The sequence below is a fragment of the Schistocerca cancellata genome, chromosome 2 (assembly GCF_023864275.1).
Source record: "Schistocerca cancellata isolate TAMUIC-IGC-003103 chromosome 2, iqSchCanc2.1, whole genome shotgun sequence".
Classification (NCBI taxonomy): domain Eukaryota; kingdom Metazoa; phylum Arthropoda; class Insecta; order Orthoptera; family Acrididae; genus Schistocerca; species Schistocerca cancellata.
Window position 1 is genome coordinate 204,516,973 of NC_064627.1, and position 25,858 is coordinate 204,542,830.

At 39.3% G+C, this 25,858-nt stretch overlaps 1 protein-coding gene across 1 annotated transcript in view; it reads right to left on the reverse strand.

Moving 5' to 3' along the window:
* LOC126161533 (N6-adenosine-methyltransferase non-catalytic subunit) overlaps nucleotides 1-25,650 on the reverse strand; it is a 57,416-nt gene extending 31,766 nt beyond the window's left edge. The window contains exons 1-4 of the mRNA XM_049917453.1: nucleotides 25,494-25,650; nucleotides 24,909-25,085; nucleotides 11,782-11,925; nucleotides 2,118-2,291 (exon numbers count right to left, since the gene is read on the reverse strand). Coding sequence (XP_049773410.1) covers nucleotides 2,118-2,291; nucleotides 11,782-11,925; nucleotides 24,909-25,085; nucleotides 25,494-25,559 — 561 coding nt within the window. The 5' untranslated portion in view covers nucleotides 25,560-25,650. The remainder of the gene's footprint in view (nucleotides 1-2,117; nucleotides 2,292-11,781; nucleotides 11,926-24,908; nucleotides 25,086-25,493) is intronic.
* Between the last annotated feature and the right edge of the window lie 208 nt (nucleotides 25,651-25,858).

A 25,858-nucleotide genomic window follows, 5' to 3' on the forward strand; every position in this document is an offset into this window, starting at 1 on the left:
GCTCCAAGTTCATGGAACAATATAAGAAATGGGCATATTTAAATAAGAAAAAAACCTAAGCAAACATCAAACAATGGAAAATCCAGGCTGGAATGTAGCAATATTGTGGAAAGGAAAGTTGCTACTCACTATAAAGTGGAGATGTTGAATCGAAGGCCTTAGTGGCTGAAAACTATATTTGTGACAGTCTTTTTGTGGCACCTATCTGTGACTCAGCATCTCCGCTATATGGTGAGTATCAACTTTCCTTTTCACAATACAGGGTGTCCCACTCAAACCTCCCTGATTTCAAGGACCCAGAAGAGAAAAACCACAGTAGATACAACAATGAAAAATTCACCACACTGTAGAGAATCTCAAAGAATTTATATTCTCATGTCAGAGGTGCCAAATATTGTCGCCAAAGTGCAGCATGGTCTCATGAAGTGAAACTGGCGACTCCACAGCAGCAGTGTGGTTTTCAGAAACAAAATCGCCAATTACTGTGCAAAGAAATTATTGTTATATGTATTAATGTGATCCACCTGATGTGAAAACAATTAAGAAATGGTAAAGGAAGTTTCTGGCAACAGGAAGTGTTCTGAAACATTCTGGTGGTGCACACTACTGAGTTTCAGAAGAGACAGTGGAGAACATCAGACAAACATTTCTCAGAAGCCCATGTAAGTCTAGGCAACTTGATGTACCTCAATCAACATTGCATCATGTAGTTCACCACTGTCTTCGTATGTGTGCTTACAAAGTGCAATTCATGCAAAATCTGACACCGAATGAGAAACCACACCAACAACAATTTGCTGCGGATATGCTGCAGTGTATTGATATGGATGCCAGCTTCCTGGAAAGATGTTTATTCTCAGATAAGGCAAGCTTTCATCTATCAGGAAGGGTTAATAGATGGATTTGGGGTTCACAAAATCCGCACGTTGTCATTGAACATGTTTGTGATAGCCCTAAACTAAATGTCTCGTGCGGGCTAATGGATTGTTGGACTGTTCTTTTTTGTGGAACAAACAGTGAATGGGTCAGTGTATCTGGACATGTTGGTGCAGTATGTGAACCTTCAGGTACAAGACTTGCAACCCAACATCATTTTTCAACAAGATGGAGCTCCACTGCATTGGTCAATGGCTTTTCGCGAGTTCCTGGATAGGAAATTTCCCAATCGTTGGATCTGACACGGAGGACCCATTGCCTGCCCACCATGTTCACCCGATGTTACGCCACTTGATTCCTTCATGTGGGGATTCGTGAAGGATCATGTGTATGCAACCAAAGCAGACAATATTCCATGTTGCGACATCATATCACTAATGCGATTGCAACAATAACAGAGGAAATGTTACAAAGAACTTGGCAAGAAATTGAATATAAACCCAATATTCTCCATGCTACAAATGGTTCACAAATAGAGACGTACTTATGATAAATAAATAAATTCTTTAAGAAGTTCTACAATGTGGTGCATTTTTCATTGTCGTACCTACTGTGGTTTTTTTTCTTTTCTTTTTTTCTTCCCCTGGGGCTTTGAAATCAGGGAGGTTTGAGCAGGACACCCTGTATTGTTACATACCTAAGCAAACAATTTATTCAGATCCTACAAGCCATCTCATCTATAAATTTTAACAATCGAACCTACAAGGAGTACAACATTGCAACAATATCTTACAGCTGAGCAAGATACCAACTACAACTGAATCAACTGTTTGTACCATCTGACAAAGACAACTACATTAGTCATCAGGCTATTATGATGGAATTTAACTGCCAACCAGTGAAAATTCAAAAATCCAAAAATGTATATTATAAGCACTTTCTTTCAGAAATATTGAGGAGGAACAGTCAAGTATTGCAAGTAGATCATGAATTAGCCATAAGTAATCCATAGCTTTACATGAAGAGCATGCATAACACTTAAATACTTTCACAAAAGAACATGTTCAAGCTAAACATTTTAAGGGTCGTTTTCTGCAGCATGCTGCGTTCTTTACCAGCCATAGTTCACCACTACTTTTTTTTGTTCCATTATCATTCACTCACTCACTCACACACACACACACACACACACACACACACACACACACACACACACACATCATACTATAAATAGATTTTACCTGATCCCATCCCCAGAACTGCATATTGGTAACACCCATGGTCCTCTGATATTCTTCCAGTGGTGGCTCTACAAGAATCACATCAAATTTGCTGTTCAGTTCCTTCATATCAAATGTCTGGAGATCTGTTTTCAGATACATTGGCGGAGATGCTGTCTTTGCTATCAAATCGTCCTGTAGATCAAATAAATTTTAATCAGATTTTAGATAATCATAATGGTAAAACATACACCCTCAACTACCTTGAGAGAGAGGTCAGAAATATAAATAAAAAATTGTACATTTCTAAGAAGCATGATTTTATAGTACAAGGTGATTCAAAATGAATGGGACAAAAAGGAAGTATTCCTGTGGCTACAGTAATAACTTTATTTCAGACATACACATATAGACTAACAGATTAACTCCTGCGGTATAGGATGGCAACAATGAAACAAACAGACAGCCGTAACTGTTGTGCAATGCTGGTGCTAGGATTCAAAATGGTCGCATCAATGACTGAAAAGGTGTGTTGTGTTGCAGAACACGCAATAATATGTGATCTTGAGGCTTTCCCAACATTAGGGTTGCCAACTTTCTATGGAGGAAATAAGGATCGAGGAGAAAGCCTACAAGATAAACAATTCCAATAGTGTTTTTTACAAAGAAATATATTTAATTATGTGCATACATGTTTTATTTTACATTATTGCTTGTATTTATTTACAGACATCACTTCTTTTTGCAAAGATTCATTCGATTTTACATATGCAAAGATTTCTCAGCAGTTAAAATTCACTGCTACTTGCACTTCTGCTTTTACAAGCTCGGTGGTACATTTGTGGCACACCTCTGTCCATTTATGGTTCATTAGGGAAAAAATTCTTTCTGCCTCAGCATTTGAAATAGGAAAGCTTAATACAAACCCACCTAGTTTCAGAAAATTGGGAACCTGAACATTTTTCGCTCTCAAGGTACAGAAAACGTTGACCCACCTGTTTACAGTGCCTTCCATAGATATGCTTTGCTCCAAATACTCTTTACATCACAAAATTTCTTATACAAACAATCTTCATCTACATCATCTATCTTCAAAGACTCCATTATTCCTCCAAGATGCTTAAATTTTAGCTCATAACTTAGACAAAGAGGTGTACAAGACTCATTTGACATTGGCAGTTGACATTCAAAGTTGAAATTCTTGACCACATATGTTTTCAATGACACATAAAATTCCATAAGATTATATGCAATGCATTTTCTGGTTATGGAACAAGTTAACTTCTGTCACTCAGTCTTTGCTCAGTTTTACTGATAAAGTCTTGACTGCCTCAAAAGTTTCCATTATAATAACATCAAAGCATCCTGAAATCTTAGAACAATCTAAAAAAAAACTGCACCAACATGGGGGACAATCACCAGTACTTTTCATATAACTTTTTATGGGTTCCCAATTTCTAATGATTCTGTCAACTGCTTGTGTTAAAGAAAGCCATCTAGTACATACATGTCACAGAATTTCACTACATTCTACATCTACAAATTCAAAAAAGGAGTTTCACACTTCCCTTCACTTGGCAGAAATGGAGAAGTGACCATATAATTTCAGCACCAAATTTTCAAGATCAACATCTAGAATATCACAGGCACGTTTCATTGCATTGTGCAAAATATGATTCGAACAGTTTGCCTTGAACATTTGTTTGTTATCATCATTTAACAGTTCAAATACTGAATTATGCTTTTCAAAATTAATGTTGGCATTATAAGCACAAAATGCACTACAGTTGTTTATATCACATTTGTGGAATTCCAATGAATGTTTTAACAAATTGTGAATAGACATTGCTGTTACACTGCTCTCTTCTGTAAAATCCAGAAGTTTATTTTGAATTCCAGTTTCGGGATCAAAATATTTCAAAACAATCGGAAACATCTTCCTATTTTTAATTTTTTTGAAGCATCAGTTGCTATAGAGAAAAATTCACTCAACTTATTGGGATCATTTAAAACTGTAACCAAACCTGAAACACTTTTTGGAGCCAAAACTTCTTTCACTATTGGTTCAAGTTTTGGTGTATCCACAATACATTTTCTGTAACAGTAGGATCACTGAATGCATCCTTCATGATTTGCAATCCAAGCTATTATAACAGATTATGTTTCACTGTGTGATACACACGTCAGTTCTGCTGCAACAGTTTTGTGTAATCCACTTGTGGTTGAGATGCCCCCAGCAGGAAAGAAGCTGGAAATCTTGGAAGACTCCTTTATGTCTTTCTCCTTGTTTGTATAGCCTAAAGATATTTATTACTACATTAAATTCATATTTACATAATTTTAAATTGCACCAAACAAAGTAACACAAAACTGACTAATAGTTTACCTGTAGTTTTTGCATGCTGAGGACAGTCGGTATTGCCTCCATGTGCCACACTAAATTCCTGTTTGCAGATACAACAGAAGGCTTTGAAACAAACAGCTTTCACAGGATGAATGTAGGAGTATGTTTCTTCCCAACATAAATGGTAAACACACGTTTTTAGTTCTCTTCCTTGTGGGTGATTTCACGCTATCTTCTTAACTACTCATCTTAAATCAAGAAATCACAAACTCCGAATCTGACCACAACAATATCACATCCTCTACTAATGTGTTTTGAGCTTACACAAAACCAGCTATGTGCCAATTGAAGTGACCAGTTAAATACTTGGTGCCTTGGTGGCATTGGAATTGATATCCCTATTAGCACTTACGAGTTAAATAGCTTTCAAAAAGTATGTATGGGTTATCAAAATAAATGCGATATTAGAAGCAGATAAAACTGGCAAAGTTGATGACAACGCTGACGACAATGCAGACAACACCAGCTAATAGTGTGCTGCACAGTTGGTAATGAACATCTGTAAATTGCTATGACATGAAATCCCCCAACAGCTACGGAGAGCCACCAATCAGAAACTAAGGAGTCCACGTGCCAAGTTACAGTTCCTCATAAGTGTACGGCCAGTCGAGCGTTTATTTTATGCGTGGCACCGCCAGTGCTGGTCACGGGCAGGTGCCTCTCTCATGCAGGGTGAATCCCCTCGGCTGTGGCCACATGATTGTTTCTTTCACACAAATTTGTACAGAAAGTAAAAAAAAAATATAAATAAATAATAAATAAAAATAAATAGATCATTATTTGTTTTAGTACTGCTTCGGTGCATGCTGCAGCAACTTTTACTGCACAAAGTTAGTATTAACTGTGAGTGTGTCAGGCGAAATACATTTTTGAACTACTATTACAAAAGACAGAAAAATATGGAATAAATTCGAAATAATATGGGACATGGGATCTGACAAAAAATGTAGGCAAAATATGGGACTTCCCGGGAAACACGGGATAGTTGGCAACCCTGCCCAGCGTGTATGCTGTTTGAAGAGTTCTTGGGTGTCCATTCAGATACAATTGTCAGCTGCACACAATATTTCGGCAAATAACCGGTCCGCCATCATCAGGCGGTGCTGATACAATGCAATGCATCAGCACCACCTGATGATTGCGGCACAGCTATTCACCAAAATATCATGGCATTCGATGATTGTGTCCAGCTCGACACCTGAGAACCCTTCAAACATCATCAATAATTATTGTTCACACATTTTCAGACCAAATTTGGTAAAGTGACACCACACCGTCACCCAATTCCACAGGACTTACAGAAGCTACGGCACCAAATAGTCACTGTGATCAATTTCATTCAATGGACTGCAGTGGAACAGCTGTGGCAGAAAATGCAGAAGCAGAAAGATGCCTGTCATGTCACACAGGGAGTCCACATCGGATTTCCATAGCAATAGCAGAAGTTAACCTTTCTGTCTATATGTGTATTTCTGAAATTAAGTCATTACTGTATATAAAGGACTAGTTTCTTTTTGTCTCATTCATGTTGAATCACCCTGTACACAGAGCAACATAGTTTCCACACTCAATGATTTCACTCGACAGACAACTCCCCCTTGTACAAAATATATGTTAATTGAGTTGTCAATAAATGTACTTCACTGATATCCTAAGAAAAATATAGCAGAATTTACCATTAGAACCATTTAATTATGGTTTATGTTATATAGTAGGAATGTGCTGCAGTAATCATTTTGATAGGCGTATGTACAGTAACAATATTGTAAACATGCCAAAGTGAGCCTAGTGCATCAAAAACTCAATGAAGACTGGGCTGTAGAGTGAGAGATAACATTAACACAAAGTAACAGATCATTACATAACTTCAGTAAAAAAAGAATCAATGTAACATGAGAGAGAGGGCAGAAATGAAGTGGGACAATCTACAAACTGGTTTATCTACGAGATGATAAGTCTGCCTATAATTTACATGCACACGTGGAAATAATTAGACACAGCTCCTTATTTGAAATCTTTGAATATAACTGAAAATAGAAACCAGTCCATGATATACTCATTTAAAATTGATGTAGTCTCACTTATTTCAAATTTCTTTCACATGGACAGCAACAACAAGTAAAATATGGCACTCCTGAAACCTGTAGTTCATTGTTCTGTAATATGAGAAGATGCAAAGGAAAGAAAATATGGCTGGCAATTGAAAGAAACCATGAATTATTTGCATCTCTGATTTAAAGTTCTGAAAATTAATAATGTGCTAAAAAAAGAGAGAGAAAAGAGTTAACTAACTAATCATAGAGCAGATTCACAAAGGAGGTGTGTGACTCCAGCAAAAGCAATATAAGAGCAGTGGGAAAATGAAGTGACATTACAACTCTATAAGAAAGTTAAAATTCTAATGGAATAAGACAAAAACATATAGCAACAGCAGTTATACAGAGATGTCCTCATATTTAGAATTTTCTTTCTTCTCATACACCATTTCATTGTTAGATAACTTTGGTGAATTATTCTTTTTCTCTGACCTATTATATCTCAAAATAAAAGTTTTTTAAAGAATATTCGTTACACACTTTTGACCATATGGATCAAGTGAGATTGGAGTCTGCGCCAACATAAGAACTGACTCATTCTTTTTTTGCAAGTGTTATCATCCTCTGTTCATACTCTACCAGTCCATATCTTTATAGTGAGTCCATCAGGTGGCACTATCTCAACATAATTACTCAATCTGGCACATCTGGGTAAGCAACATGACACATCTAATAGCAGAGCACTTTGTGTGGCCCAGTATAAACAAAGATTGTAAAATATGGGCATGGACACGGGAATGTTTGGCCTGCCAAAGGAATAAAGTGGGACACCACATCCATCCCTCTGTGAAGACACTTCCAGGCAGTTGTGGAAGATTTGCTTACAGTATGTACATATTGATTTGGTGGGGCTGCTACCACCATCAGAAAGAGTCTGCTACTTGTTTACAATTGTTGATCAATTTATGCATTGGGCAGAGACAATGGCAAAGACCTTTTTGGGCAACCAGGTAGCATGTTTTGATTGCCCAATACATTAAGCAAATGATAGAGAGGTAAACAATTTGAGTCAATTCTATTCCAACAGTTACTGAAGCGGTATGGGATGAAGTACCATAAAATGACCAGCTACCACCCACAAAACATGGAATGGTGGAAAAATGTCAAAGGACTTCAATGCCTCAGTTATAATGTGACATGAGGACAAATGGACACACACCCTACTATTGGTTTCACTGGACATACACACTGCTTACAGGTCTGATGGTGGCATGTCTACTGTGGAAAGGGTATACAGCAAGAATATTTGCATCCAGCCAATTTCATTGAACGTGTGATGTCTACCACAACAGGGACTGACACAATGGCAATGTTCATTGCTCAGTTACAACAGGTGTCTCAACTGGGTGCATTTCCTGAAACCAGACATGGAACCCGACCAACTTTTGTGCACATGGATTTAGAACATGTACCCTTAATCAGCCATGCTGCCTCTATAGCCATTCATAATTGTAAAAGTGTTGCCAGTGCAAGATTTTTTGCACAAACTGACCTCTCAGTTATGTCCCACAAATGTTTGATGGGATTCACATCATTCCTCGAACTGTCCAGGATGTTCTCCAAACCAGTCATGAACAACCAGGGCCTGGTGACAGCACGCATAGGCATCCATAAAAATTCAATCATCTTTTGGGAACATGAAGTCCATGAATGGCTGCAAATGGCCTCCCAGTAGCCAAACATAATCATTTCCAATCAATGATTGGTTCAGTTGGACCAGAGGATCCAGTTCATTCCATGCAAAAACAGCCCACACCATTAAGGAGCCATCAACAGTTCACACAGTACCTTGTTGACAACTTGGGTCCATGGCTTTGTGGGGTCTGCGCCAAATTTAAACCTTAGCATCAGCTCTTACCAACTGAAATCAGGACTCATCTGACCAGGCTATGGTCTTCCAATCATCCAAGGTCCAACCGACATGGTCACGAGCCCAGGAGAGGCGCCACAAGCAGTGTCGTGCTGTTAGCAAAGGCACTCACTTCAGTAGTCTGCTGCCATAGACCATTAATGCCAAAAGTCACCACACTGTTGTAACAGATAAGTTTGTCATACATGCCACATTGATTTCTGCAGTTATTTCACACAGTGTCGCTTGTCTTTTAGCACTAACAACTCTATGCAAATGCCCTCAGTCATTGAGTGAATGCCACTGGCCACTGCATTGTCTATGGTGAGAGGTAATGGCTGAAATTTGATTCTCTCAACACATTCTCAACACTGTGGATTTCCAAATATTGAATTTTCTTACAATTTCCAAAATGGAATGCCACATGCATCTAGCTCCAACTATCATTCCACATTCAAAGTCTGTTAATTCATGTTGTGCAGCCAAAGTCATGCAGGAAACATTTTCGTGTGAATAATTTGAGTACAAACGACTGCTCTGCCCTTTTGTACCTTGTGTATGCAAAACTACCACCATTTGTATATATGCATGCTATCCCATGACTTTTGTTAACTCATTGTATGCTATTATGGAAAACCCATACGAGAGTGAAGTTAACATACATGCTGTCTGATGATATTCAAGCCCCCCAAGCGATAACACAAGCACCAATTACTCCAGAAGAACTAACGCCAAGCCTACTTCCACTGAGCCTCAACAAACAACTATACAAGAGTAAACACTAGAAAGGGAACTTGAGCAGGACACCAAGTGAGCTTTAAGTATCCATATCATCCCTGGCACTCCATACTTAGGTAGTGAGACTGTGTGGTGGATACAGTCAATTGATGTGGCAGCACTGAAAGTAGAGAGGTGCCAATGCAGCGAAGTGCATTTATGTTTCTGACAACACTGATTGTTTACTCTTAGTTTTCATTTTTTCTGAATATAAATTCTTTCATTTGCATTCTTGTTTTCTCATTATAGTGATGAACACTAATAATTAATAAAGTAATTTAGCATACTGCAAGGATTTTTTTGATGTGCATTGACTGCAGCATTTAAATAGTAGCTTTGCTTCAAAGTTATTAAAAATATTTCATTTCTATCAGTGGATTAGTTCAAACATTTTACATTTTCCTAAAGCAGGAGTGGTAAATTACATCAAGCAGGCTTTTGGACTATTGTCAAATTGTGGAATGTACATGTTTCTACAATTTCATAATTTAATCTAGATTAGAAGTCTCACTAGCAGTCATCAACGGTATCAAGGTTGTTCTAATGCACTTCCCTAAATGCTTTTATTTAAATGAACAATTCTTTTTTTTACAATTTTTTGCTATCACTGCACAACATTCTAATGAAGATAAACTAAATAAGAAATCAAAAATGTGACTAATGCTTTGATGTAGTGGAAACTGTCTTCAAAGTCTGTCAATGTTTCAACAGTTTTTTCTTCAGCTTCTGCTTGTGTGGAAGTTGGCAGTTTCTTGGAATGAACTGTTCTTACTGGGTTGACAATCACACACACAAAATTCTGTATACTGCAGTGAACTTTCTGAATGTGCAAAAATGCAAAATGAGTGCAAATGATAGTCCAGCTGAGAAAAGCAACCAAATATTTTTTCAAAACTGAACAAAAATGACCAGACAATGACAAAAGATAGCTTTAATAAAGCATAAAGCAATAGAAAAGAGAACAGATTATTTGTAGACTGTGAATTTATCAAGAAATGTATCTCTGATACAAATTTTTTCCACACTGGAAAGCATTTTTCTGGAAATTGTCGGACAACTTATAATTCCCAATAGTTGTTTGTCATTCCAGGTTTACCAGAGGAACAGTATTCTTAAGCTTTAGTCATCTGTTAATTATTAGTTTGCAACAACACATTTTATCAATCTGATCAGGTATGCCTGCTATGAAACAAAATAGAATAATGGCCAAGACGAATTCTTATCCCATACCAGTTCTGTCTGAATAAAATAGTAATTACAGCAAAGTGCCTGAATGCATTAATTTTTTGTCTGGCATGCCTGATGCAAGGAAACTGTTTGTTTTTGAATATGACAAATGTACACACCAAATGTTCTGTGGTTAAGCTCAGGAGGAGTTGCTAGGTAACTGTGGGAAGATACAGTTCTGTTTTTGTGAAAAAAACAAACTTTCTCCAATTTTTCTAATCTCCTCCCGTGTTTGGATCTTGCCTTTCTTGTTCACATCACGGACCATTTAAATAAGCTAGATTAGACTCTGCAAGGTAGAAACATTCTTATCCTTGAATTATGTTACACTGTAGAAGCACTTATAAGAAAATCTGATCTCTTTTCAAAACAAATCAAGGAAAGAAAATCTCAGCTTCCTATTCCCAAAATCAATAACATTTGCTGCCTATGAAGTAGCTAAGTGCACAAAATGTTGACTAATCTACAAACTGATTTTTTATAAAAATTTCAGAGAATTTGAAAGTGAGTTCAAAGTGTTATGTCCATTTGCCACAAACACAGGATGAGTGCCAGACACTCTGCAACTTGACTTAATCAATTTACAGTGCAATACTGTCTTGAAGGACTCTTTTAATTAAAAAAAGCACTATTTGCTTCTCTAAATTGCTGCATATGGACACAGTTTCAAACAATGAATTTTGCTACAAAATGGTGGTGATGCTGCACCTACGTATATGTGTAAACAGATTTTCTTGATTATAGAACAGAGGAAGTATGACCTGTGTATGACTTGCAAGCACATAGCTGCAAGTGGAACCAGATTTTTACAAGCTAGTGAGCAAACTCCGAACTCCACCATACATTCTACATCCAGTAGGTGAACATCATTATTTATAATATCATCTGCTTTCAGCTTTGTTTATTCGGCTTTCACTTGATGTGGCATTTTGATACAGTACTAACATGTGCGTATGAAGTGAGATGTGGTGGGAGGGGTGGGGAGAGGGGTGGCGAGGGGGAGGAGGAGAGAAGAGTAAGCTACCAGCCCCTTTTCCACATAATCAGCTACCCTTCCACAGAAATTGAACTGTTGATCTTTTCCGAGCATATTTAATAACAAACATGTTGTCAACCTCAGCTGCTTTCTGTTTCCCAACCCCCATGGTTCCCCTAGATCCAGCTGCTAGTATGGAAGCCATCTGGCATCTGCTGCCCCTTTGTAGCACAGGTCCTGGGTATGGCTTGGCTACAAATCCACCTCAAAGCTATGAATTCTGAAACGGTCCCATAAAAAGAAAAGTTTGCCAACCCTTGCCCAAAAAGTATCAGATGGTCAAGAATTACACTTACTTTCAATTTGATGAGCTCTCTCAGCTTGGGATATTCCTCAAACCTATCAGCCAGTCCTACATCTCTGATGAAGTTCTGTGGTCTCTGACCTGTGTCCACAAAATGCTGGCAGTAATCATTATGTGGATTAGATGACTGAGTACCCTGAAATCAAATGTTTGTGTGATACATTAAAGACATCAGAGGTTACATTTAATAATGAAGAAGCAATACAATAAACCAAGAATCATGCTGGTCATAGAGGTATTTCTATAACTCTATAACCTAAAAATATTCTATGCTCTTCTTGTTTCAGTGTCATACAAAAGAGAAAATAATATCAGCAATGTTTGAGGCTTGGCGGACACAGTTGCAGGTCAATAAATTAATTCAACACAGTAATTATAACTAAAGTTCCAGTTTCAGTATACTGTAAAAACGAACCACTGGTCAGAATGACATCACATTTGAACATAACGTTATTAAAGAAAGGGGAAAAGTTATGGAAAGAAAAAAATTAACGAAACTTTTATAACTAGATGGTGCTGTAACCGCCAGAATATGTAAAAGGAAAGATGTGGGGTACATGGCCATTTCTCATTGTAAGAGGACTACCTGTAACACTGATTTCAAGTTCTGCAGCATGCTATATCTGATTATGTCGCTGGCAGTGGAAGTAATCATCACAAAATCATCTGCCGTTGTCTAGCCAATGTCTCCAGACTTTGTTTGGAGAAACCCCTGCTTCAGCACTGCTGCTATAGATAACTGACTCCATTTACCAGACATCCTCCTGAGGGCTTCATATACTTTCATAGAACAAGCAGAGTGGTTTAGAGAGCCTGGGAACACTTGCCATGACATTGTCTTGCTCACCTTGATTATTTGCCAATCCTTCACTCGCTTTGTTTGAAAGGCTGCAAGGTTGGCCACCATTGGGGGCCACTTACACCACTGCAGAGCAACACTCATCAGTCCACGAAAAGGTACAGGTTGCCTCCGAAGGTAACCTGAGGACTTTGGGATGAATAAATCAGCAACATGACGGATCATTTATGTGATATGTTCCACCCATTCCTGAACACTGCCTCAGAGTTTAAACACAGCCAGCTGCCCGAACAGTGCCCATTTGCTCTGCTGACCATCCATTTTGATGTCTTCCTTTCAGAGAGTGCTGCATCCAGTAGGTGAATCCTGAGAGGAAAATGGTCACTGGAATGAAGGTCTTCAGTAACTTCCCACTAACCCAAATCTACATCTACACGAATACTCTGCAAATCACACTTAAGTGCCTGGCAAAGGGTTCATCGAACCACCTGTGATGGCTGGGAAGCAGAACGAGTGGTTGATGGCTGAGGACAACGCACAAGCAGTGTAGAAATGAGTAGGATTGCCTGTGTTTAGGATGCACAGCTTATGCGAAATCATGAGGCTCTCTAAAACTCAACCCCTAGGGCAAGTAATGTGGGAGTCACATAATACATTATGGGCACTGAAGTCTACCAGTAGGAGAAATGAACGGGGGTGTTGTTCTACTAGACCCTTGACAGCCTTACAATTTATTGCTGCCTGCAGTGGTAAACACAGAGGGCAGATAGTAATCCAGAGACCCAATGAACTTTTAACAGTAATAACCTGCAGGTCAGAAATCAGGGATAAAGCAGGGGAGTGGCAAGTGTTATTGATAATGACAGCAACCTTTCCTTGGCTCTTTCCCCCACTAGGTCATCCTTGCGACAGAGTGTATAGCACCATAGCACAGGGGCATCAGCAATTTAAACGTGTTTCTTGCAAACACAAGCACAGGGAAGCAGAACGAGTGGTTGATGGCTGAGGACAACGCACAAGCAGTGTAGAAATGAGTAGGATTGCCTGTGTTTAGGATGCACAGCTTATGCGAAATCATGAGGCTCTCTAAAACTCAACCCCTAGGGCAAGTAATGTGGGAGTCACATAATACATTATGGGCACTGAAGTCTACCAGTAGGAGAAATGAACGGGGGTGTTGTTCTACTAGACCCTTGACAGCCTTACAATTTATTGCTGCCTGCAGTGGTAAACACAGAGGGCAGATAGTAATCCAGAGACCCAATGAACTTTTAACAGTAATAACCTGCAGGTCAGAAATCAGGGATAAAGCAGGGGAGTGGCAAGTGTTATTGATAATGACAGCAACCTTTCCTTGGCTCTTTCCCCCACTAGGTCATCCTTGCGACAGAGTGTATAGCACCATAGCACAGGGGCATCAGCAATTTAAACGTGTTTCTTGCAAACACAAGCACAGGGGGCATTCAGTTCCTCCACATGTGCATCCTGCACCCACTAATGTGCCACTGTAGTATGGGAGTCATTTATCACAAGGGTTGGGCTTTCACCCTCTCTCTTCACAAGGATGGGAAATCTGCAATGGATGGAGACACAGTCTTAGAGTAAGAGGTTGCTGCAGGTAGACTTCAGATTCTGTAGGCTCTGCAAACAAATCTTGAGAAGTGCCAGACAGAATGATGTTGACATGGTCTGATGCTTTACTAACTTTTTTGCCTGTGGTTGGAGCCTCCCATTTACTTTTTTAGGCAGGGGAGGCTTTATAGCAATGACCACTGCAGTGGTAGTTGCAGTGCCACACTGTTTACCAGAGTCTCACTTTGGTGGTGCCAGGTGCTGTGCAATGTTGTCAACTGTGACTTTCTCGGAGGAGGGGGTGGGGGGCTGGGGGCAAGAGTGCCTACATTAGCAATCTCCATTGTGTAGCAACATCAAATTTTGGAATAGGATTTTTGAGAGCTGCAGTGACAAGAAGTTGTGAATATGGGAGGCTTCATGACTATTGATTCTTCTTACCTCACCGTATGGGATATGCTTCATTGTTTTCAGCTCCTATACCTTCCTTTCCTCAAGATAGATGCTGCAGTCCTTACTCCAGACAGTGCGAGCCCCAATGCAATTAACACCCTTTGGAGGAGATGGAGAGACAACCGACTCCTTCGTAGGTGGTCCTACCATATTTGCCCCACGGTGGCTTCTCACACCTGGGAGTAATGTGCCCACAGTGCTGGAATTTAAAACAGCATACTGTGTTGGGGACATAACACTGCACATTTAAGTGAAAGAAACCTGCTGTGACATATTCCGGAAGCTTCATGCTACTGAAAGCAAGGGCAAATGACAGTGAGCTGACTAGATTGCTATCCACCCTTTGCATTATGTAGCATGTCCACAATGCCTCACTCAGATTTCAGTTTCTCTTTGCAAATATCTAAAAGATACCTGAATGACAAAACACTTTTGCTATAGTTCATGGTGTTGTGTAGTTCTGTTTCAATGGCATATTCCCCACGGCATCTAGTTTCTTGGAGATTCATTGCTTGTTGCGAACTAGAAGTTTCGACCACTGGTGTACCATTGCGCAATGGCTTTGCAGATTTTAAATTGCTAACAATACTCTCTAAGCCCTTTTGGATGTAGAAAGGTGAAACTTTCTCAAAGCTACCCTCTTTACTTTTGACTGTTAAAAACACTTTCTGCCAGCAGCATGCATTATGTTACTAAAAATGAAAGCACTAAGAATAATTCCAGAATCAGGAGAACTGGCCACATGAGCTTGCTTGTTAGGGAGGTGTTGATACTCACCAGTAGAACCACCCATTCCACTGGGTGGTGTTATGTTTAAGTTTGAGGGTCCCATCTAGGTCCCACAAGCAGCTACAGACCTAAGAGTGCACACAGGCAGAGCCCCACTTGCCTGAGTAAACCTTATACAGCTGAGGTGTGGCAGTTTCCACAGGGGCTGCCCACTAACGACTGCTCCACCTCAAAAGCCATGCATCCTGTCAGCACTTTGTTTTTATACAGACTTTGAGCATTCTCATTAACTTGGTGGCTAAGCCAAGATTACCAGTCTCTAACAAACATAATATTTCACCTCTAGGCCGTACAGTGGTACTGAAGTACACCCAGAGTTTCGATTACAGAGATTTGGCACTGGTTATCAATCCCTGGCTCAGGAAACCCATGTTCACCAAGCCCATACCCAGCAAACGAATGCTGTGCTCCCTGAGGTACTCGTCATTTAGCTTGACCCAGGGGGGCATGTGACTTATCGAATGCTACAGACATGGCAAGTGCTACTGCTTGCTACAGGACGGTACTGAGTAAACATATACTTCAGACAAAATAAGAGAGATTTTTAAGTGCAATGAGATAGAACTAAACTTTTAGCTTAAGTTATTCACACGCTGAATGGAAAAACTGGTAGAAGCCAACGCTCCGAAAGACCAGTCTGGGTTCTGGAGAAATGTAGGAATATGCAAAGCAATACTGGCCCTACGACTTATCTTAAAAGTCATCATCATCATCATCATCATCATCATCATCATTTAAGACTGATTATGCCTTTCAGCGTTCAGTCTGGAGCATAGCCCCCCTTATACAGTTCCTCCATGATCCCCTATTCAGTGCTAACATTGGTGCCTCTTCTGATGTTAAACCTATTACTTCAAAATCATTCTTAACCGAATCCAGGTACCTTCTCCTCGGTCTGCCCCGACTCCTCCTACCCTCTACTGCTGAATCCATGAGTCTCTTGGGTAACCTTGCTTCTCCCATGCGTGTAACATGACCCCACCATCTAAGCCTGTTCGCCCTGACTGCTACATCTATAGAGTTCATTCCCAGTTTTTCTTTGATTTCTTCATTGTGGACACCCTCCTGCCATTGTTCCCATCTACTAGTACCTGCAATCATCCTAGCTACTTTCATATCCATAACCTCAACCTTGTTGATAAGGTAACCTGAATCCACCCAGCTTTCGCTCCCATACAACAAAGTTGCTCGAAAGATCGAACGGTGCACAGCTAACTTAGTCTTGGTACTGACTTCCTTCTTGCAGAAGAGAGTAGATCGTAGCCGAGCACTCACTGCATTAGCTTTGCTACACCTCGCTTCCAGTTCTTTCACTATGTTGCCATCCTGTGAGAATATGCATCCTAAGTACTTGAAACCGTCCACCTGTTCTAACTTTGTTCCTCCTATTTGGCACTCAATCCGTTTATATTTCTTTCCCACTGACATTACTTTCGTTTTGGAGATGCTAATCTTCATATCATAGTCCTTACATTTCTGATCTAGCTCTGAAATATTACTTTGCAAACTTTCAATCAAATCTGCCATCACAACTAAGTCATCTGCATATGCAAGACTGCTTATTTTGTGTTCACATATCTTAATCTCACCCAGCCAGTCTATTGTTTTCAACATATGATCCATAAATAATATGAACAACAGTGGAGACAGGTTGCAGCCTTGTCTTACCCCTGAAACTACTCTGAACCATGAACTCAATTTACCGTCAACTCTAACTGCTGCCTGACTATCCATGTAAAGACCTTTAATTGCTTGCAAAAGTTTGCCTCCTATTCCATAATCTTGTAGAACAGACAATAACTTCCACCTAGGAACCCGGTCATATGCCTTTTCTAGATCTATAAAACATAGATACAATTCCCTGTTCCACTCATAACACTTCTCCATTATTTGCCGTAAGCTAAAGATCTGGTCCTGACAACCTCTAAGAGGCCTAAACCCACACTGATTTTCATCCAATTGGTCCTCAACTAATACTCGCACTTTCCTTTCAACAATACCTGAGAAGATTTTACACACAACGCTGATTGAAGAGATACCTCTGTAGTTGTTACAATCTTTTCTGTTTCCATGTTTAAAGATTGGTGTGATTACTGCTTTTGTCCAGTCTGATGGAACCTGTCCCGACTCCCAGGCCATTTCAATTATCCTGTGTAGCCATTTAAGACCTGACATTCCACTGTATTTGATGAGTTCCGACTTAATTTCATCCACCCCAGCCGCTTTATTGCACTGCAATCTATTGACCATTTTTTCCACTTCCTCAAATGTGATCCTATTTCCATCATCATTCCTATCCCATTCTACCTCGAAATCTGAAACATTACTGATCGTATTTTCACCTACATTGAGCAACTCTTCAAAATATTCCCTCCATCTGCCCAAGGCATCCACCGGATTCACCAGCAGTTTTCCTGACCCGTCCAAAATGCTTGTCATTTCCTTCTTACCTCCCTTTTAAAGACTGCTAATTACACTCCAGAATGGTTTTCCTGCAGCTTGACCCATAGTCTCCAACCTGTTTCCAAAGTCTTCCCACGATTTCTTCTTGGATGCTGCAATTATCTGTTTGGCTTTGTTTCTTTCTTCAACATAACTTTCTCTGTCTACCTGGGTTCTGGTATGTAGCCATTTTTGATACGCCTTCTTTTTCCTTTTACAGGCTGCCTTGACTGTATCATTCCACCAAGCTGTTTGCTTCATCCTACTTTTACACACTACTGTTCCAAGACATTCTTTAGCCACTTCTAGTACTGTGTCCCTGTACCTTGTCCATTCCTTTTCCAATGACTGTAATTGACTACATTCAACTAACTGGTACCTTTCTGAGATCGCTGTTATGTACTTGTGCCTGATTTCCTTATCCTGAAGTTTCTCCACTCTTATCCTCCTACATATGGACCTGACCTCCTGCACTTTCGGCCTCACAATCCCAATTTCACTGCAGATTAAATAATGATCAGTGTCATCAAAGAATCCCCTGAATACACGTGTGTCCCTCACAGCCTTCCTGAATTCCTGATCTGTTATTATATAGTCAATGACAGATCTGGTTCCCCTGCCTTCCCAAGTATACCGGTGAATGTTCTTATGTTTAAAAAAGGAGTTTGTGATTACTAAGCCCATACTGGCACAGAAATCCAAGAGTTGTTTCCCGTTCCTGTTGGCCTCCATATCCTCTCCAAATTTACCCATAACCTTTTCATACCCTTCTGTTCGATTTCCAATCCTGGCGTTAAAATCACCCATGAGCAGAACACTGTCCTTGTCCTTTACTCTAACAACTACATCACTGAGTGCGTCATAAAAACTATCCATCTTATCTTGATCTGTCCCTTCACAATGCGAATATACTGACACAATCCTAATTTTCTTGCTAGACACTGTCAAATCTATCCACATCAGTCGTTCGTTTACATACCTTATTGCAACTATGCTGGGTTCCATTTCTTTCCTGATGTAAAGCCCTACACCCCATTGTGCTATTCCTGCTTTGACTCCTGACATGTAGACCTCGTATTCTCCCACTTCCTCTTCTTTCTCACCCCTTACCCGAATGTCACTAACAGCTAAAACGTACAGCCCCATCTTACTTGCAGCCTCTGCCAGTTCTACCTTCTTCCCAGAGTAGCCCCCATTGATATTAATAGCTCCCCATCTCATTACCATTTGTTTGCCAAGTCGTATCTTAAGAGTCCCTGGTTTGTCAGTTAGAGGTGGGACTCCGTCACCTCCAAAGGTCCGAGGCATTTTGCTCTGATTGTTGCCAGCATCATATTTAAAGTACCAGGGAAGCAGGTTGCTAGCCTTACTTGCCCTGAGTCCCAGTGGGTTTTACCCCTAACGGCTGAGGGACAAAAGTCAGGTTAACAAAAAGCAAACCTAAATCTATAGCATTTTTAGATTTAGAGAAAACTTGACAATGTTGACTGGAATATATGATATGAAATTCTGAAGGTAGCAGGAGTAATATACAGGGAGCAAAGGTTATTTACAACTTGTGCAGAAAATAGACTGCAGTTATAGAATCAAGGACATGAAAGGGAAGCAGTGATTGAGAAGGGAGTGAGACAAGGCTATAGCTTATCCTCAATGTTATTAAGTCTGTACATTAAGTAACCATTATGGGAAACCAAAGAAAAATTTGGAGTTCAGAGAGAAGAAAGAAAAGCCTTGGGTTTGCTAATGAAATTACAATTCTATTAGTGTCAGCAAAAGACATGGAAGAGCAGTTAAAGTACCTTGAAGTTATAAGAAGAGCATCAACAATAGTAAAATGATGGTAATGGAATGTAGCTGCATTAAATCAGGCAATAATGAAGTAATTAGATTAGGAAATGACACATTAAAAGTAGTAGATGAGTTTTGCTACTTCGGCAGCAAAATACCGGATGACGGCTGAGGTAAAGAGTACTTAAAACGCCAACTAGTTTAGCAAGGAAAGCACTTCTGAGAAAGCACAATTTCTTAAACTCAAATATAAATTAATATACATTTAAGTTTTTGGAAGCCTTTTCTAGAGGTATTTGTCTGGAGTGTAGCTTTTTACAGAAATTATACATGGATGATAAGCACTTCAGACAAGAAGAGAATAGAAACTTATGATGTGGTGCTATAAAAGAATGCTGAAGATTAGATGGGTAGATCTCATAACTAATGTGGAGTTACTGAATCTAAGTGTGGAGGGAGAAAACAAATTTGCGGCACAACTAGACTAAAAGAAGGGATCATTTGTTAGGACACATTCTAAGAAATGAAGGAATCGTCAATATGGTATCAGTGAGTGTGCGCATTTGAAGGAGGGTGAAGGGGAAATTGTAGGAGGAGATCAACGGATGAATACAGTAATCAGGGTCACATGAATGTAAGTTGCAGTAGTTATTTGGAGACAAAGAGGCTTGCACTGGATGGACTACTGTGCAGAGCCGCATCAAACCACTCTTCAGCCTGAAGACCACAATAACAACTTCCACATGTTAGAAACACTCAGTTTATTATCAATCTCGATACCTAGAACTTCACATGAGAATCCTCCTCCATTGTAGATCTACTGATCCCTGATTCTGGTACCTCTAAGTCACGACTGTTTGACTTCTGATCCACTATAGAATCAGATTCTTACTAGCTAAATACTAAGTGAGCTGTTAGTCTTCTTATGCCCTGTATTACCAAGACTACTTCTGAACTTGTTGCACTGACTGCACAATTCTGTACACAGTCTAAGTATTGGAGATTATTACACTGAAGCAGACATGTAGTATTCTCTACACGTCTTGGAATGCTCATTTTTGACATTTACAAAATCTCATTAATAATTTCCATAGTTTTGCATACTTTAAAATTACAGCCTGATAATGAGCCAAAAATTAAATGTTCATAGGAGCTACAGCTATACCTAAAATTGAATTTTGTCTGCGGTGTTAGATAAAAATGCTGTCGATCATGTGCCCAGAGAATGTTGGAAATATGAGAAAGAATAGTTGAGAGTAACTCATGCTAAAACAAGAAATGTATTTGCAGCTGCGAATAAGGACAACCATCAGCTGCATAATGGATTGACAACTCTAAAAATTTGTGCCGGACAAGGATTTCCTATTTACTGTGAGGCTTACCATAAGGCTATCTGAGCACAACTCACAGCCAGACCCAAACTTCCAAATGTCATCAACAGCATGCTTATTCCTTTGGACATGCACACATCCTAGCCATGCCTAGCCAAACATAGGTGACTGCTCACAATAAGTGGGAAATCCAGGTTAGGGTCCCGGTCCAGAACAAATTTTCATTTTCGTCAATCCATTATACAGCTGATGGTTGCCCATATTTGCAACTGTAAATACATTTCTTGTATTTCATAACAGCTGCAGTGCCTTTTTCTTCAGGTATGCATGCATGCAGGCCCGAAGGAACACTGCATCATAATTTGGAATAACATAGGCACTGCAACACTGTATCATGTCAAAACATTTCTAAAATAACAAACAAGCTGGAGAAATATGCAGAAAATCCAGCTGCAGTTAATTTGACACTAAAGGTAAAAAATTATATACATACAAAATGCAGAATGTGTGAATTATAAAATTGTGAAACAGAAATGCAGGCCAGTACAGGGCAGGCTTGAGACCATTTTTAAAAACAAGTGACTTAACATTTGCTGCTGCCCCCCCCCCCCCTCCCTTTTCCCTCGTACACATTCCCCCATGTCAGTTTTCACTTGTAATTATGATGTGAACTGTATACAAATCTTGTACTTTGGTGCCACTCTAAGCTCGGCATCCCAAGCAGCCACTGCTAATTGTGATACATCCTGTAAAGAAAGCTTACAAGTAAGCCTGCCACTGCAAGCTGTGGCTTGCTTCTCTTGGGCTTTAAATCATTCCCGGGCCAGTACTTACCTTGAGAAATGTTAATACTATTGATTAACACACATAAAAGTACATACACAATCCTACCTTTTGAAACTAGTAGTTCCTTCCGTGGGGAGGATAGAGAGAGATGAAAGAGAGAGAGATTGGAGAAGGTTAAAACAGGATGTTGGGCTACTCTGATGTGAGGATGAGAGGAATCTACTGGTAGTATAGCTGAGCAACCACACAAACATAACTGATGGATATTTAATTTTCTTTCAAAATATCTTATAAATTATCATCTAACTATATACACACCATAAGAATGGGTATGACCAAGTGAAACAAGAAGCACATGATTAAATGAACATAACAGATGCCAGATGCGGAGGTGCTGTGTAACCAACTGTGTGTGAAGAATGAGAAAGGCTGCTGAGTAAAGTGAATCTGACAAGTTCAGACTATTTTGGGCTGATAACTATAAAAGACAACACCTAGTTTTATTGTATACTTAGAACTCGTTGACTGCATCTCAGTTGGCTTCCAAAAAGGATTTACATCATAGAAAGCAATAAAAGAGCTCATAAATGAAGTTCTGGCAGAACTAAATGAGAAACACTGTCCTATTGGTACATTTTGTGACTTCGCTAAACCATCTGATTGTGTGTACCACTTCACAACTAAAGTGTTTTGGCATTAAGAGCATTCCTGGTGAATGGATGAAGCCTTACCTTGATAACAGAAAGCAGAGGATCACTTTGACACACTGGGTCACAGGCATGAAACTAACTTCAGATTGATGGAACACACTGTGTGATTCTACAAGGATTGACAAAGATCTTATGAAAGGCTGGACTTTGTATTTTTCCTCTTGACTGAGAAAAGTATTGAACTTGAAATGCAAGTAGGTATATGAAGATGAAAGCAGACTGACATGTTCATACCTTATGATACGAGATCATTGTCAAAAATTGGCATAATTTTAACAGGAGTACATTATATCTTCCAGGCAAGGTTATAGCTATAAATAAATCTGGGCCTATGGAAGCCCAATGTATACTAAAGTGAGTTTCGCTATGGAAAAAGTTACACCAACCAAACTATTTACTTCTTCAATGACAGGCGAGAGAAACACTGTCATCATGATCAAGAAATCTAAAGGGCACATCACCGCCCAACCAACAGATACAGTATAAACTAGGCTGAGGCTCAAGAGAGCTGCTGCTGTTGTTGGTATTGTACCCTCACAGGATCAATTGAAATTACTTTGGTGGATAATATTATTAACAAAGACAAGGGTTTCGCTTTAAGCAGAGCAAGGAACCCCATTTTAACCTGCATAAACACGGTGTTGTTTATGTGTTTGACATTTTTGTTAAGTGTTATTGGTTTGTTGTTTGTAGTGTGGTAAGATGTTTAATTTGTGTGTGGGTGGGTGGGGGGGGGGGGGGAGAGTGAAGGGGGGCTGGCTGACCTAGTTTGCAGTGCCAGAATTTGTTGGCAGTAAGTAATAGGATTTTTTTTCCCACACTAGTCTTCTCAAGTTGTGATGTTTTGTGTATCTATAGTTTATTGAATGTGTTTTAATCTATGTAGGGATGTTTAATTTGTGGATTTTTGAAGCTGAGTTTTTTTTTCATAGTTGTGGGTGTTGGTTTCTTGGTATCAATAGTTGTGGTTGACCTATATAGGTCACCGGAAATGACGGATTCCCATTTTCGTAGTTGAAGGTGTTGGTATCATCATCTGTGGTACACCTATGTGTGATTCCAATTTTCATAGATTTAGTTGTAGGTATCGTTATTTTGGTATCGTCAGCTGTGGATGACCTATATAGGTCAATGGAAATGTCCGATTCCAATTTTCGTAGTTTTAGGTGTAGGTATTGTTATTTTGGTGTTGTCTCCTGTGGTTGACCTATATAGGTCAAGGGAAGTGTCCAATTCCTGCAGATTTTTGATGGTGTATCGGGATGATGTAAAAAGTTTTTTTTGTTCATCATTTTGTGTTTTGGGATCATGGTGTGTTTTTTTTTACTATTATATTTAGTTTGTCCTCACCTTAACACCCCCCCCCCCCAGTTTCAAGCGGTTGCCCCATTAGTTCAATTGTATTTTTTGAGGGAGATGTTATTGTCTTATTTACATGTATTTTCATGTTTGTTACTGCGTGGATGTAGTGACATCATAGGTGCCATATTGGAGACGTTTAGAATAGCCATTTCCGCCATATTGATGATGTCATGGGTCAAAGCAGATGGGTAGAATCGGTCACTTCTCTAATCCCTTTTTTACATGATATTACTCATTTATGTCCTCCATTAGGGGAAACAATGAGAGCTTTCACCACATGCCCCCATGTCTTTTGGCTACACTGAGACTTTGCACAAGTTTAGTGAGATTCATCATCGTTGCCTTATCTGAAGGTGGTGGCTAGATGATGTATTGGATTATTATGTAATGTTTATTTTAGGATGAGATGGGTAAATTGACAACAAGGGAACTAATCATTATGTTGGGTAGTACCATGATCTTCAAGTCAGTTATCATATCCACTAGAACTACATTGGTTTAGTATAAAACATGATCCAAACCACTGTGCTTCTCTCCTTAATGTGTCACTACCTCCACTAGATCTAAACAAGTCAACAATCAAGTGATCACCCACAAGAACTATACACTATAGTGTAAAGAAAATACACTAACAAAATCTACAACTGGAACATAGAAACATAAACATCCCAAACACCACCTACATATAAAATCATTCTTCAAAGAATTATCAATGGCTCCCCTTGTTCACTAGTCCGATAGAAATGTTATCAAGTTGGGCACTGGCATACGGTATGTATCATCTTAAGTCTGATAAACTGCTTATGACTGAACCTGCCTCCAGCCCATCACTGTATCTTATACTAGATCATATGCAAGCCACAACAGTGTCTACTAATGTGTATGAAGAAAACTGATGTTCCAGTGTTCCTGCGGGTGAATGCTTGTCACTCTACAAAAATATAAGAAGTTGTGGTATACAACAAGCTCACTCAAAACAATAAAGTACAGTATGACAACCACAAAATGCGTGTTGTGTAACAAACTTGTGATCAGTATGAAATTGAAATCACATACTTGAATCCATTTTCTAGTTGGTTTTACCTACCTTCAGGAATGTTGAAGAATCGGTGTATACCAGTTCATCTGTTGTTGAGTCTTCTGTAACTACTTTTTCCTGAACGTTTTCCTCTACTTGCTTTTCCTCCTTAGGAACTTTCTTTGGTTTAGGTTCAATTGAAGTACCAAGGGCTTGTCGGAGTTCGTCTACATTCGAGACACCAAACTAAGGAGACAATGAAAACACTTTTCAAAAATGATTAGCTTCAATTTCTCAGTTACAAACTAGAAACTATTAGCGTTCTTGATTGATGCAAATATATTTCCCACCAGCAAGCCATGTTAAGTAACTAATTACAAGGGAAAATACAGCAGTATTCTATACATATTGAACTAAGCAAATGGCACCACACAGTCACACAAACCTACTTTTACAGAAAGAACACAATTGATATTTTTCTTCTTGTTACTTATCACGTATACTTCAAAGAATTAAAGGCAATATCGTAAATACAGTAATTTCTCGATGTTCTGCTAGTACTATACTCGCTAGCCAAGAGATTTTGGTTCCGCTTATAATAAAATATTCTGTTCTGTATAGCACACAATAACGTAAAATTCTCATATTACATACTGTCTGCGCCAGCAACTGTTTCCGTTTTTGGGACCGTTCTCTCCTTTCTCTCAACACATCAGTCATTTTTCTGCTTGTTGTTACTGATGGCTCTCAAATGTAAACAAAACATAGTCTACGATAATACTGTATCTAGCGTCATTGCAAAGTGTATGCAATTCGACATTTAAGGATCGACTCTGGTACGACATGTATACAAAGATAACTTCCCGCGTTTCGTCACTCTTGATAGTCTCTCGCGACAGTAAAACGTCTGGCTGCGTTGACGTTTGGGAATCGAGCGTCATGTGACTAGCTCCTGCACATGTTTGGCTGCAACGACCGATAAACGGCTAACTCAGAACTCTAAATTCGAGTGCAATAGG